Source organism: Varroa destructor, unplaced genomic scaffold, assembly GCF_002443255.2.
Source record: "Varroa destructor unplaced genomic scaffold, Vdes_3.0 BEIS01000002.1, whole genome shotgun sequence".
Lineage (NCBI taxonomy): Eukaryota > Metazoa > Arthropoda > Arachnida > Mesostigmata > Varroidae > Varroa > Varroa destructor.
The window spans coordinates 37,348,956-37,363,547 of NW_019211455.1; the positions used below are offsets into that span (position 1 = coordinate 37,348,956).

The window sequence follows — 14,592 nt, forward strand, 5'->3', positions numbered from 1 at the left end:
ATATATATAATAATATATAATATTTCCGATAGAATTCTATTCATTTTTTGCAGTATAGCTGGTACCGCAAAAAGCGATAAATGCGTAATCGGAGATTGGGTTCACTATATCTTGGTAAGTCTTGTATATGATATTGGTATTGATATTTATATAAATTAGACATAACTAAGTAGTGAGGTGATATTAAAATTTATATGGTAAGCTATTCATCATTTAGAGTACGATTCGGCGCCTTACTCGGTTGTTGCGGAGGTATTATCATCTGCAGCTACAGATACCATATCTACAAATCCCTTAATAGATATCTGAAACACTAGCACCTAGTTATCGCGGCGAAACTGTTTCTGCCAGTTGTGTCATACACCCGCACTTTTTCCCTTGCTGTTAGCTCGACGGGTTTATGTTATTTAAGCCTGAATTTCTCAGAGTGTGCTGTGAAAAATGACGACTTCCTAGTAATTAGTTAAATACGACGTGTTTATTGATCTTCCCATGCCTTTTGTGATCATTGTATAAAAATTCCCTAGTTGTAGCCAATTAGTATTCATCTACATGGACACACAGTACAACAACGTAATATCTCAGAAAATAGCGAAACACTACAAGACATAGTTGGTCTTCTGTCTGTTTGTAGCGGACAGACTAGCGGTCATACAAATTGATGTAATATAGCTTTAGAGATATGATCCAGCAACAGTTGTTGGCTAAGCTGCCGAACATACGTAAAGATTATAATGACGCTGTACTCTCGTGCTGTAGACGCTGTTGTTGTAATGGTCGTCAACACCATGATGTTCTTAATCCATCCGAGTTTTAAGGTACCTCTTGGTAACTTTGTCCTTTTCGATTATATACACAACAGCACCCCAACCTGTATTGGCATCTCGATCCATAGCATTTAGAAGTGATTGAGATAGACTTTCGAAAAGCTCGTCAGGGCCCATGTTTGGCCGCCATAGCGTTTCGCACATGCCAAACGCCTGTTCCTCACAACACCCTGAAAATTTAGTTTGTCGTTACAATGTCATCAACTTTAGAGACAAAACTGCGTCAATTAATATAGGTTGAGTTAAGTAAAAGGCTCGCTTTTGCAGAGCGCAATAAGTAGTCGCGAGTTACAAACCTCACTCGTGCAGTACGGCGAATGTCGTGGCAACAGATGGGGTATCGTTGTAAATATCATAAATAATGTAATAAATAAATAAACAAATGTGCTAATTTGAGGAAGCCAAAGGCTCTCCTAATGGATCTCCTAAACACGAAACATTTAGTGAACGAAAATGTCATGTACACTGAATGTCGGACTGACCAAACTCATTCTGGAAAACACGATTTTTAATAGTGAGCTCGACCCGCTTTGTATATAAGTAAAGGAACCCATTGATCGAGCGCAAAATGGGGAAATAAGGTATCTTCAGAGAATTGCAATTTGACTACTGACGTTACCTACACGTTCGTACCTGCTAGTGCGAAGTCCTCCGTTTCTGTGATACAACCAAGAAGATCCATGCAACAGACATATGGTTTGTTTGTTTTCTCGTCCAAACCGGCAACAACAGGCTCAACAAAATAAGGCCCGAATCGATGTTCGTATAGAAGTCCACTGGTCATATTCGCAAATGTTTCCGGCCTCATCCTGCGATTCTGTAAAGAAATTGGAGGAATAGCAGGGGAGCAGAATTAGAAAGAGGTCAATGATTCACTTTAATCATTATATATAATGGGAATAAATGCATACGCATGTGATCTTCAAAAAATGGGCGGCAAACATATACCTTGTCATTTTTCCCGTACTGCATCATTTCTATTGTAACCACTACTCGCTATTTTGGTTGCTTTTGTTTCACTGTTATATGGACAAAGTGAATTGCTACACGGCTGCAGAACGAGGTGCACAATACGTAGCTGTTACATACAGTACTTCACCGACACATTTCGTGCCTTTGAGACATTTTGAGCACCTTATTGGTGCACAACATGCAAGCGAGGGACAAGAACTTTGCGGCACTTGCCCCGCAGTAGTGTGCCAAAGCTTTTTTTTATTTCACGTACGTCGTAAGATGTTCCTTTGCAAATGATTTGATACTTGCCGATAGTTAGAAGGTGTAAATATCCATGACGAAAGGACACCTAATTGAACTTAATCACCTAGTCGTTTACTGTTACGCGAAGATACTACGCGAGAACGTTAAACGCTATAACCTTCCCATATAATAGTATTTTTAACTACAGGTCGATTTTAAATTTCAAACTAAGTGCAAAAGTTGGAAAATATTGGAATATATAATAAAATGAAATCATTAATGAACTCGGTCGATATAAGCTCAAGAATATTTACGCTCCTAGCTATCGAATTATGACATAAATCATACGCTGCTGTAATTATAGGTAATAGTATCCGTATAAATACACTGAGCGATATAGATATATATATAGAACATTGAGAGATAGAACCAGCGAATATACCTCTTGTAGTTCAAAGAGATTCATTCGAAACTTAAGCCTTTGAGAAACGGTCTGCGTGTCTGTTGCGAGGCCTGGGAGCCCAATGTACAGTTTGGGACCCATTTCGAAGATTCGTTCGAAGTTGATTGAAATTGTGTGGCCTTGGGCACCGAGTCGACGGTCGGCTGCGATTCCTACACAATCTTTACCTGTCATCGCTATTACCGCGCCTCCATTGTATGACATAATACTCATGGCGGCTAATTATTGAGCAACCTTTGCTTCCCGAAAAAAAACTGTTAATAGTGTTAATAAATACACATATACACAGACACTTGCGTCAGAATACTAAGTTGCTCGGGGCGCTTTGGTACACTCCCGCAGAACGCAGGGAATCAGCAAGTCACCGGTGGCAGTCTCTATCGTAAACAATACGAATACTGCTCTAATAACAACCATAGCTAATAATCGGAAGAAGGTAGCTGCTGTGAGCATACGACGCGAAATCTGATTTAGACCCTAACGTTTTTTTCACTGACATTACGTACATATTCTACGCAGATAAATAAACATGCCATAACAAGCCATAAATTGCAGCGTAGATAATACTGAATCTCTGAATTGAAAAACTGTTCAAAAATTGCTTGGTAGAGCTCGGAACCATTTTGGGACTGGAAAGTGCGGGATACCAACGCTCTGTGATGGAATTTCACGCTTCCGTTCCTTATGTAGCGGCTGTTTTCAAATGAAGTAAACATATGCAATGGTGTTTATCGTTGCCGAACGTATTTGCACATTTGTATATAGAAATATTTACTTTTGTTTTTTATCGTTATGTGGAGACCAGCGATAACAAAAAGTCCTCTGTATGAAAGCCTCAACAATGTTAAAAATCCATTTGAAGGTTTCGATATTTTTGATGCTTCTGTTCTAGACGAGAACGGATTGCGAGAAAACTGTGCGCAATGCGGCCGATCAAGAATGTGGTTCTGCTATGAGTGTAGATCTCCTTTGCCTTCGTTAGCAGGGCGTTTTCCTCAGGTTAAGGTAGGTCGTCGCATTGCGAACTTACAATAAACAACTGACATGCCGTTCTCAGACCTTATATCCAAATGCTCTTTAAAATCAACTTTTTCATTTTGAAACGTGAAGGGAATAAACCCAATATATGGGGCTGCAGCCTGCTTTCTCCTTAGTATAAGTAAACGTATAAATCCGCTGATGAAAAATGCGTAAACATAACTTTTCTATTTATGATGTCTTTATTAGCTTCCATTTATTGTAGATATCATTAAACATGGAAAAGAGTTAAACGGGAAGTCAACTGGAGTACAGGCTTCGATACTTAGTAAAGAAGTGAACCTGTTCGTTTATCCAAACATTCCAAAGTACGAAGATCCAAGCAAGGTGCGTTTTTACCTTACACTTCACGAAGGGCTACTCCTAACATAAACTGATTCGTTGTGTAGCTAGCTATACAGTTCGGTATAGGGGAGCTTACCCAAGTACATAATAATCATCATGTTAGAAGTTCAAGAGATTTTGGATAGACGATGTATTTGTATGTATTATGAAATAGTTTACATACAGGCCGATTATAGATGATAAAGCCGAACATATAGTCTAATGGTAACTTTTAAAAAATTAAAAAAATTAAATCGAGTCATAAAAGAAGTTGAAGTCGCGAATGAGTTTCATATTCCCTCCTATTCGAAAGCCTAGGCTTAGCGGGTAAAAATTCCGAAAGGTGTCTCAAACCTATATATCATATATTCATCTGTGGCCTGTGAAAAAGTTATTTACTTTATTACAACGAAATCGAAATATGAATAAAGGTTACACGAATTAAGAAATTGTGTACAAATAGACTTAACGGTATATATAAATCCATGACGCAGCCGAGAAGTTGATTATACGATCCGCATAGTATTGTTTCTTCAACTTTGGATCGTACGTTGGTACACCAGATTACTACAGACATTTTGTTGTTGTTGTTGTTTGTGAAGGTACTGTTGATTTTTCCATGCAAAGAACAATTCGATGATGTCTGTCGCCAGAGATCCGTCCAACTAGGCACTGAAGAAAAATGCGTATTATGTGAAGGACGACATATAAAATTCGCTTTCAATCGGGTAATCCTTATTGATTCAACATGGTGCCAGACGAAAAAAATTCTTTTAGATGACCGAATTGCCAGTCTTCCTTATAGGTGAGCCTCAAAAATAACACCGTTGAATTACAGATCATTCGGCAATCACCCTTAAAGCGTACGGTAACCGACAGAAATATATTTTCAATAAGCAAGCCACAAACAAGATACATTATCGTAACTAGAAATTATAGTGACACTCGTCACTGACTGATTTGTCTAAGTCAAAAGTTACTTCAATGCCACTGACTGCCCTTTTGATTTTCTGATTTTTTCGTTCCTGGAGCTGGAGCTTTCTATCGCCATTTCCCATGCTAAAATGCTGTAGGAATCGTATTGACGCCCACTAACTCGACAGTATATTTCCAGACCAAAAAATCTCAGCTAATTTATAAATAATCGAACTGGTAATGTGAGTTTTTATTTTCAGGGCGGGCCTAACGGGTCGGAAGAGCGTATTTTGGCGCCCCCAACGAGGACAAAACCTCGAGTATTTAGCCACTGTAGAGGCCCTTCACGAGATCTGTCGCCGATGGTTGATGATTCAGAGCTGTCTTGAAGCGGAGAAAGTAGACAATATTCTGTTTTTCTTTCGTTATTTCTATGATAAAATCACCTCCAGGTACCGAACTCTATTAAAAGCAAATTAATAAAAATGTCATAATTTGTTTTCTGTTTTTCTACCTGTGATATCATTCGTTAATTCGTACAATTCATTGTAATGCGTACAGGTAACATTGTTGAACTAAATTTGTGCCACATGCATTTCTATTTTGTTTGATAGTTTTATTTATTTATTTATTAAGTTTGATAGTTTTAGATAAAGGAAGTAATGTATTTGTATTGTTGAGGTATCAAAACATAATTGTTAAGGAATTCTAATTCATATTCAAGGTGACTTCGAAAATTAAACAGTTTTAACATGGCGGATTACCAATTGCATGGTTCTGTGTTGCGTGCTTTATCAAAATAAACATTTTTTGCTCTTATTCACTCAGCCTCACGTTAGTAATCACATAATGGCTATTTCTAAAAGTAGAACAATCCTGCGAGCCAACGAGCGTTTTCCCTTGTAGTATGCGTTCTTACCTCAAGAATAACTTACGAAGCTGAATTACTTTCACCGAAGTTATGACAACAGAGCTGATCCAAATTAACAAGCGCCCGGCCCTTTGCAGAATACTCATTACGTTTATGCCTTCAAAGCGTTACCTGGTAAATATCCTTAAGAAACCTTTAAGTTCGCAATGGTAGCTGTATTAAGTTACTAGCAGGCATGCAGTGCTTTTCGGAGATTACCCACTGTCGTTTTTGTGCTCAAGTTTTAGGCAAATCCGCGCACTACAATGCTGCCTTATGGTTTTTGAGTATATTATAAAAATCGTTCTCAGTAAATTGTAAAGATAGATGTACATAAATAAATTCAATAATCGCTTTTTTTATTCACACAGGTTGTGTAGCCTTTAGATGTCGTATTTAAACCGACTTAAGCTAGAGATCTCATGAAAGTATTGTGGAACAATTGATGTTCAAACCGTAAATTGAAAACCACCCTCCTAAATTGTACACATTACCTCTATATTATAAATATTAGCAATACATAATAATAAATGCGCTCATGTATACTTAGCTTTAGTTATTTTAAAACTAAAGCTTATTGGTACAACCATATTCCTACGCGTTGTTTATGTTATAATAGTAATAATATTACATGATTTGGAAAAAGCTTTGCGGATGTAGAAAAACACATCCGTATTATAAAGAATTCTTAGCAATTTACGATTATGCCAACTTATTGGGGTTTGAGCCGATAACTACCACATAGCTATTAATAGAGCTGTTAATAGGGATACGTAACCCAGATCTACAGACGGATACGGGATATTCGAATCAATAGTCTTGTATTCTACAGATGGTTAAGCTTATAAGAAATTATAGATGCATAAGTCTAGCAGCTAAAATAATAGCGCTAAAATAACAACTAATCACAATCACTAAAAAATGTAAACTGTCACTTCAAAATTATCCGCAGAAAAGATAGAAATTTAAATGAAAAAAAAAACTTAGTTCTAACAAAAGTAAGTATGCTAACAAAAAATAACTGCAGTAATTATTTAGCCTTTGAACATTCAAGCGCTATTGTTTGCAGTAGAGAACCGATTTGGACGAAAACATGGACGGTATTAAGTTTTTGTATAAAAAATGTTCGTACTTTATTAACTGTGAAGAATAGATTTGCGCATTTTGTTGGTTACTCTTATTAGTTTGTAATAGTGCATTTTGAATTTATTGAACTAAAATGATGCCAACAATTAAGAAACTTGACAGAATGTTGATATGATATCATGAGAAAAAGTGATGTAACCTTTTCTTACATCTATGGGCCGTTATTATACAAATTGCAGCAAGCGCTAACCGCCAAAGCAAGATGCATGCAGTTTCTCAGGTAGAAAAATATTAAGATAACTTTAGCTGGCGAGAACTGATAGCAATTGCGCTAATGGTTTAGCCCACCAACAAATAAGACTTTGGTGAGGATAATTCGAACCGCTGTAGCAATTGAAAGAGAAGCTACTAGACCGGCTGGCATAAATTTGCCAGAATTTGTGTAGCGATAGCCCATTAATGCAGCAAGAATGCAAGATACCACTAACAGAGACTGATAACGAGCAGGATCCGCGCTCATTTGGTAAGCACCCAGTGCTGCCAACGAGCCAAATGTTACTCCTGAAAAAAAGCGAAAAAAAAAAATGTATGTTTTGACATCGACTTAATTGCTCTAGACCGTGGTCATTTTGTGTGTTTATTTGTTGTTAGAAAAGCTTCAAGACTCGATGACAAAAACGTTAAGAAACACGCGAAGAAACGAAAACTGTTCGGGCCTAGAAATAAGCCTAAAAAATAAATATCAATCTTGTTTGTAACACAAATAAACACACTTACGAAAATTAATCAGATGAAGTCAATTAAGAATATAAGATATGCCCAAATATAATGCATCTGCTCTTACACGAAGCTGATATTATGTGTAAGAAGTCATTATTGTTCCAATATAGTTAAATTTCCTTCGATGTTATATATGCATTCATCATAAAGAGAAGTTGATAAATCGTGCCGTCATCAAATTTTCTGGCCAGCTGCCGACATTCTAAAATGACAATAAACAATACTTTACAAGCGTTTGTATTGAAACATATAGTATGAAACGCATTAATCCGTTTATTGCTGCTCATATTTTGATTACCTGCTCCCAGAGACATTACGCTGCCGGCTTTTATGTATCCCATCACACCTCCTACGGCAACAACCGCCGCATAAGCAAAACCCAGATAATCAATCATGATTTGATCCGTTACGTTGAGATCCTTACGTCGAGTTTTTTGGTTGCACGAACCGATCCCTAAATTTACCGATAATTGGTACGCGTCAATGGCCTATACGCAAATTGCAATTAATAAAAGTAGCCTACCATACTGTATTTGTGTAGTGTATACATCGATCCACTCTTTTAATAGCTGACTGATACTCCACACCCAAATTTTATAAACATACTTTTCTGTGAAGGTTTACAATCTAAATGGAACAAAACAAATGAACCTATTTTTGAGTCTAAGTATTTCTAATCGACTAGTGTTGTTCGATCTAACTAGGTCGTTAAATTAGACAGTGAAGCAAAGTAATGATGGTATTTTCAAATCCAAAACTTTCACCCACTTAACTGATAATCTTTACAAGGAAAATTTCCAAAGTAGGTACAAAACCATGAAGATCATTTGAATGGCCATAGTGTGTCAAATTAGTATGCAACTAAACATTTTTTCTCGTTCTCGGCAAAGATGATTTTTGCTGCTTTTAGATTTTCAAACCAAATCTTTTTTTCAAAAGCCGCCTCCATACTTGTTTGATATATAGTTATAAAATATGTTTAGCGCGCTGTCCTGCTTAGCGTCCGACAAACATTTCATCAAACTTATGTGTAGTACCGTCTTAAATAATCTACAAATGATCGTCACGCAAAATGAAGAATTCATTCATATACCTGTAAACTTGCCGCTCGAATAGAGCGAGACAACTGTCGCTGTTGTTTTTTTCTGTAGTTTTGACTTGATGCTCTTCGCAGGTTTCTGTCAGCTGTGATCTCAATTCACCCAAACAAACTGATTGATTCATCATCTTGGTGTGTTTACTTCCTCTTCCAGACTAACGTCGTCTGCTAGACCACGCGCTTACTTGATCAGTAATAATTTAAACCATTGTGTGTATCGACTCCAAATAGATATAATAGATTCGAGATATATATATATATTATACATGAAATTAATAAAAAGCAAAGACAAATTATCACTTCTTGAATAAGAATAAAGAAACAAAAGCCACGTTAATGGTGTAATCCGCAAACACTATACGGCGGATACCTAGTAAAGGTTTTTGACTTGTGGTTTCACCTGACTTTTGGAGCCGAGTGAGGAATATTAGCATCGCAACTTTTTATGCCGTTAATTATTTTTACGGAATCATTATAAAGCGCAAAACTATAAGCTTTTGCAGAAATTAATAATTTCCAACAAGTTACTACATTCATTATAATGTTCGTAACTTTGAAGTTGCGAAACGCAGTGGGGATATGGATAATCGGCTCCTTGAGGACTCAAGTCTTACTCAAGGGAGTGTACACTGTGTATACTAATTCAGATATAATCTACAACGGACGGTATAAGATAAAGCGGGACTTACCTAAAAACGCACACCATTGTTTAAAGAGTCACGTTGATGAGTTATTTCTGATAGTTTCGATATAGAACCGTTTAACCTTAGCAATCTGTGGATTATATCGCATATGTAAATGTGCTTATTACTATATTTCTGTGTTTACTTATCATGTCGCATGTGTATACCATTATATCCGCCGTAACTTGCTCAGCTGCAATCCTATTACGACAGACACAGAACATTTCATAAGCCATGGGATAACATTTTTCCCAAAATTGCCCCTAAGGTTTTTAAGCTAAAGCCTCATGATAAGTATGTATATGACTTGACTTGAGCTTCACCTACTGTAGTTTTTATCGGACGCATTTCGCATTTATTCATCATTTCAGAAACAATGCTTACGTGTGAAAAAAGACACGAGCTTATCGACTGCTTGGACTTATTAACCTATAACCGTATAATTAGAGGAAACAAAGCTATATTGGTTTTGCGACGATGCATGTTCGAGACCTTTACGCAGGGGATTATAGAACGCTTAAAATGTTTTTCATTTAGTCACGCCTCTGCTATATATACCTCTTCTGTATATATATATATACCAAGCACTAATTGTGAAAGGTGCCATTGCAAGACAAATCTACACTTTTTGATCATGGAAGACTGGTATAATTATGTTTTGCAATTTTCACATACTTTCTCGCAAAATATAAAAAAAAAGCAACCGGACTCAGACTAACGCTCTGTTACACCGGTTGTACACATATGCATAGAATTCGCATTGTGTGCGACGGCACTATATGGGTTGTGCTAATTTATGACAGTGATAAATGATTCTACACAATGAAGTGAAAAAATTGATCTCTAGTGCAGCAGATAGTACGTGATGATACACAGTTGGTACGTCGTTTGCGGCGCCCGCGACGGCGAATGTGGATCACTTGCTGGCGCGGAAATGACTACGCGACGAGATATGATTTAAATTTTCCCGCCGTAAGGGCTCATCCTTTTGGAGGGACCCTTGATTTTTCGCAAGGTGCAGCTCACTCGCACGCCATGCGCGGTTTGGAGTCGTCACCGCCAGCGAGCTACTACTAATCAAACACACATACATAGATACACACATACACACGCTCACACATACACAGACAGACACCGAGAGCAGTGGTGGTGGCCGAGTGATGCGATCTTAGCCCAGTGTTATAGTAGTTTGACCGCAAGCTCCGAAGGCGCTTCTGAGTGGTCAAAGGCACGGCAAAGGGACCGCTGCTGCTACTGCCGCTGGTCGCCAGTGCCTCAATGAGCGCCGCGCCATGCTGCGGCGGACGACAAGTGTCCCCCACAGGCGTTCCCCCAATCCACAGCTGGCCTCCCTCCACCAGTGAGTAACAGTAAGTGTCCAACCAACGTAGCGTTGAAGCAATCGCGACATGATAGTCAACGAACAGTTAGCTAACCAGTGAGTTAATCACAGACAAACATATGCAGATATACAGTCCATAATCGTCGTAAGTCGTCGACCACTACAATCGATGCAGCACGATTACTGTATTAAACTAAGCACCCGACTATTCGTAAGCGTTCGTTTATTATGCTTTACCATGCATCCCACCACATCGGGAGCGACATCATCATCAGCAGCAGCAGCAGCAGCAGCAGCATCATCACCGTCAGCATCATCACCACCATCATCATCATCATCAACAACAACAACAACAACACCACCAACACTGTGCAAAAGCAAGCAACATCGAAAAACATAACAGACATATATGTATATGTGTCTGTTAGGAAAAGAAGGATCGTCTGTCTATTAATCATAATAACAAAGCATAAAAGTGAAACGTTTTTTGCTGGTCAGTTGATTAGCTGGTGGTGCTCTTAGGGGGGTGGAGGTTGGGATCTCCATGGTGCGGGTGTTGATTCTACTCAGCCAATTAGCCACCTACGCTATTGCTATTGTCTCAACTGTGGATGTTCACCGGTGGTCAATCACTCTTTGTTCGTGTGCCGTGCAGGGTAAATTTTCATCATGGTCGGTTAGCATTGGTCCTGCTACTTGACACTAGTAGTAATAACTAAGCGAGCAAGGATTTGCTGGATGAGGGAGAGTTTTCGGTTCAGTTCGACGTGTAAAAGTCAGTGGCTATTGGTTATGTCACCTTTGCCAGTGTTTAGTATATATGCTTTGCAAGTCTTATTCGCTGGTGGTAATGCGTCTCGATAGGTGGAATTATCCTATTTATTTTTGGTGCCTGGTAGTCTGCAATAGTTCATTGAAAACGTCAAAGTTGTCCTCATCACAACACCAGTTCGTGTCCTGTGTCAACCCTGCGCATTACCGACGGACAGAATTGTACGATAGATAAGAGTGAGGCTAAATCGGATCAGGCGCTTTTCCGGCGCGTCATAAAGTGTAATTTTTTCTTTCATATATTGTAGTTCTGTTCTTTACTTGGCCACCGTCCTCTCCCTCTCTCCGAGTTTTTTTACACTGTATCTACTACTGCTGTTGCTATTGTTGTTGTTGTTCTTAACGGAGGGAAAGATCGAGTTGCCTAATGATTCAACCAATCTCCGTCTCTTCTCATCGTTCGCCAATTGCAATTTCGAGTTCCGATTTGTTGTCTGGGCCAAGCAGCGAGAAAACGAAGAAGACCAATTGGCAGTCGGTCGGGTGGTGAGTCGTGCGCTTGCTAGTTAGCTTGCTTGGTTAGTCTGTGCGTTCGCCTGTCTCTTTCTAACTAATGCCCGGCACTGTCCATTTATCTGCGTAGCGTCTTTGTCTGTCTGTGTTTGTGGTACGATATCTGTCTGACGGTACTAGCAACAGCAGTTGTCGTTGCTCTTACTGCCGCCGGCGTCGCCGCCGCCATCGTCGGGCCCCGGCAAAAGCTGGGGCTGCCGCCACAGACGTCACCATCGCGACGGCAGTCGTGCTAATACTGCAGCAGTTATCACCGCAGCTATTAGCAGTTGTAACAGGCGCAGTGGTGTTAATAAATGGAAAATAATTGATGACTACTAAAAGTTGTGCGATTTTTACTAAAAGCTAAACCGTTCCAGTTTGACGTCCGGTATTGGCCTAGTTAATCATTGTTTCAGACGGCTGGTCCGTTCCAGCATGGAACGGACCGTGTCTGTCTATGCTTGGTTTCGAACCTAGGCCCCCGTGACGATTTTTGCTTGCAACACAGTTATTCCTACGAGCATTCTACGGATACAGGGGTCGACAGCGTGAGTGTGACGTAGCTCGTTATGCCATCGCGCTGCGTGATTTCTGTCTGTCCGTCCGTCTACGGTTGCGTGAATCGGTGAATGTTGTTGTTGTTACTGTCGTTGACGGCGGCGTCTGCCGACCGAGTGCTGCTTCTGCTGCCCGATTGGTCGACAACGGCTTGTTGTTTGGATTTATTGGTTAGTTGGTCGGTTGGTAACTCTTCAATATGTAGACCGTTCATCACGGAAAATGTACATAATAGGCTGTCCTGTATTTTGAAAGGGCTCAGTGCTCGTGTAAGTGATTCTCTGACATTTGTTATATTCTACATCCACATCGTTATTGTTCATCTCCAGAAAATCGAAATATCATTTGGCCTGTCATAAATAATTATAGTTCGCTTTTGTAGTGCTGCCTTAACGTAAGGTCGCTTTTTCAGTATCGTGAGGGCCTTAACGTCCGCAAATATCCGTCCTAGTTTTATTATAGGAGTTGGTAACCCACTGCATCCTCTAGGACGCATAGGGCGTTCTACAGCGCTTTTGAATCCAATGTTTCCAATCTCCTTTCGGAATATTAGAAACCTTACTTGTTTCTCATTAGATTTTCTAATAACCAATCCAAGTATTTCTACGTACGTCATAGTCTGATCCTACCCAAGTCAATCGGGTTCAATAGGTTGAGCAGTCTGTTAATCCGTCATTACTTTTGCTGGTGAATGTTAACCTTTACGTACATGATTAATAATAAAATTAGTATTATTTAGTCTGTGATTTTGTTCAGTGGATACTCTAAGTGCCATGGCCATTCCTCTTCCTTACATATCGTTAACGTATACGTCTCGTTCGACTATAAATGGTAAATAATAATTTATTCCGTATGATCAATTAGACAGTACTGTTCGTGTGGTTTGTCCGGGTTGTCACCAGCTACTGTTGTACAATTGCTCCTACGATAAATGTTTGTTTTGTGGTGTATTGTGTCGTTAGAGTTCCTAGTTTTGCTTTTTATGCGGGTGCAGCGCGCCAGGGCGAACCAATGGCTCGTCCTATTAGTGGGCGTTTCTTATCTCGTCTGTTATCCGTATGCGAGAGTTTGCATAGATCATACGATCGTGCACAAGTACATAAACTTGAACGAACTAGATATCGTAATGACACAAAATTGCATGTGCCTAGTTAAATATAAGTTGGTGTATTGGTTAGTAAACTTGACCTGCAAAGGGCATTTTTGTTGATAATCACCTATAAGCACCACATCTATTGCTAAGCTGTTCATCTGAACGCGTTGCATTCGCCCTGCCTTGCTAACAGTAAGCGTATTATATTCCGTTTTTAGATGCATGAGATGTTTAACAGCATATTTATGAATCCCACCAATATGGCTATGATTAATTAAAAATCTTGATTGAAGGCTGTTTTCTTTTTTATTAAAGGCTATGTCTGACTGTAGTTTTTATATTATATACGTACTGTATTACTACGCCTAGGTACAGATAGAAATTTGTAGAGAGCGATTTCATGCGACATCAAGACTTCGGGTTCGTCATCTTTAAGAACTTGCACGAAGCGAGCGATTAAGTATATGGCTTTCAAATATTATGTTCAGCAGCAGTGAATTAGACATTGTCGTTGTTCGCTTATTTTATGAAGATAACCTCGAATATATTCTACATATATATATGTACGAGAAATTATCTTTAAGTTCAGTGTTTCTAATAATAAATTCATTTTTCCTTTGTATTTTTGCGGCTTTTTCAGGCGATTATTATTTTTTTTTGACTCTGTTGGAAACAACGTAGAGGTTCAGATGTGGCATCGTCGTTACTTAGGCTGTCATTCGATCGAATTTTTTTTTATTTTTCGCGAAGGCTCAAATTCGTTGGGAAGGAAAGTATAGAAGCTTTGGAGTAGAGAGGCGGCGAGACGAAGAAATTCGTTATTGCACCTTCTGTCTTCTTCTGCTCAACTATAACAGCAGCAGCGTCACCATAATAATAATAACAATAGTACGATTACTATTATCATCATCAGAAACGACAACAACGAGCTACTACCACTGTCGCAACAGC

At 39.0% G+C, this 14,592-nt stretch overlaps 3 protein-coding genes and 1 long non-coding RNA gene across 6 annotated transcripts; 2 read left to right on the forward strand and 2 right to left on the reverse strand.

Annotated features, from left to right (window-relative positions):
• Nucleotides 1–459: 459 nt before the first annotated feature.
• Nucleotides 460–2,883, reverse strand: Prosbeta3 (proteasome subunit beta type-3). The gene is made up of 3 exons (XM_022791587.2): nt 2,467–2,883; nt 1,461–1,644; nt 460–997 (listed from the first exon to the last, which is right to left on the reverse strand). The coding sequence occupies exons 1-3, from the start codon at nt 2,698–2,700 to the stop codon at nt 798–800; spliced, it is 618 nt and encodes a 205-aa protein (XP_022647322.1). The 5' UTR covers nt 2,701–2,883; the 3' UTR covers nt 460–797.
• A 218-nt stretch (nt 2,884–3,101) lies between these two features.
• LOC111244437 (tRNA-uridine aminocarboxypropyltransferase 1) lies at nt 3,102–5,277 on the forward strand. 3 transcript variants are annotated; one of them, XM_086979545.1, is made up of 5 exons: nt 3,102–3,211; nt 3,380–3,492; nt 3,715–3,852; nt 4,452–4,654; nt 5,025–5,277. In XM_086979545.1, exons 2-5 carry the CDS (start codon nt 3,427–3,429, stop codon nt 5,242–5,244), a joined length of 627 nt encoding a protein of 208 aa, XP_086835671.1. In that variant the 5' UTR covers nt 3,102–3,211; nt 3,380–3,426; the 3' UTR covers nt 5,245–5,277. The 3 variants fall into 3 exon arrangements, with proteins under 3 accessions (XP_086835671.1, XP_022647321.1, XP_022647320.1); XM_022791586.2 differs by lacking the exon at nt 3,102–3,211 and having other exon boundaries at nt 3,218–3,492; nt 5,012–5,277; XM_022791585.2 differs by lacking the exon at nt 3,102–3,211 and having other exon boundaries at nt 3,218–3,492.
• Nucleotides 5,278–6,777: 1,500 nt separating this feature from the next.
• LOC111243671 (transmembrane protein 14C) lies at nt 6,778–8,796 on the reverse strand. The gene is made up of 3 exons (XM_086979548.1): nt 8,634–8,796; nt 7,839–7,994; nt 6,778–7,321 (listed from the first exon to the last, which is right to left on the reverse strand). The coding sequence occupies exons 2-3, from the start codon at nt 7,933–7,935 to the stop codon at nt 7,092–7,094; spliced, it is 327 nt and encodes a 108-aa protein (XP_086835674.1). The 5' UTR covers nt 7,936–7,994; nt 8,634–8,796; the 3' UTR covers nt 6,778–7,091.
• A 1,090-nt stretch (nt 8,797–9,886) lies between these two features.
• LOC147757758 (uncharacterized) lies at nt 9,887–14,424 on the forward strand. The gene is made up of 3 exons (XR_015320608.1): nt 9,887–11,340; nt 11,850–11,981; nt 14,282–14,424. It is a non-coding gene; the product is annotated as an uncharacterized LOC147757758 (long non-coding RNA).
• The last annotated feature ends 168 nt before the right edge of the window (nt 14,425–14,592 follow it).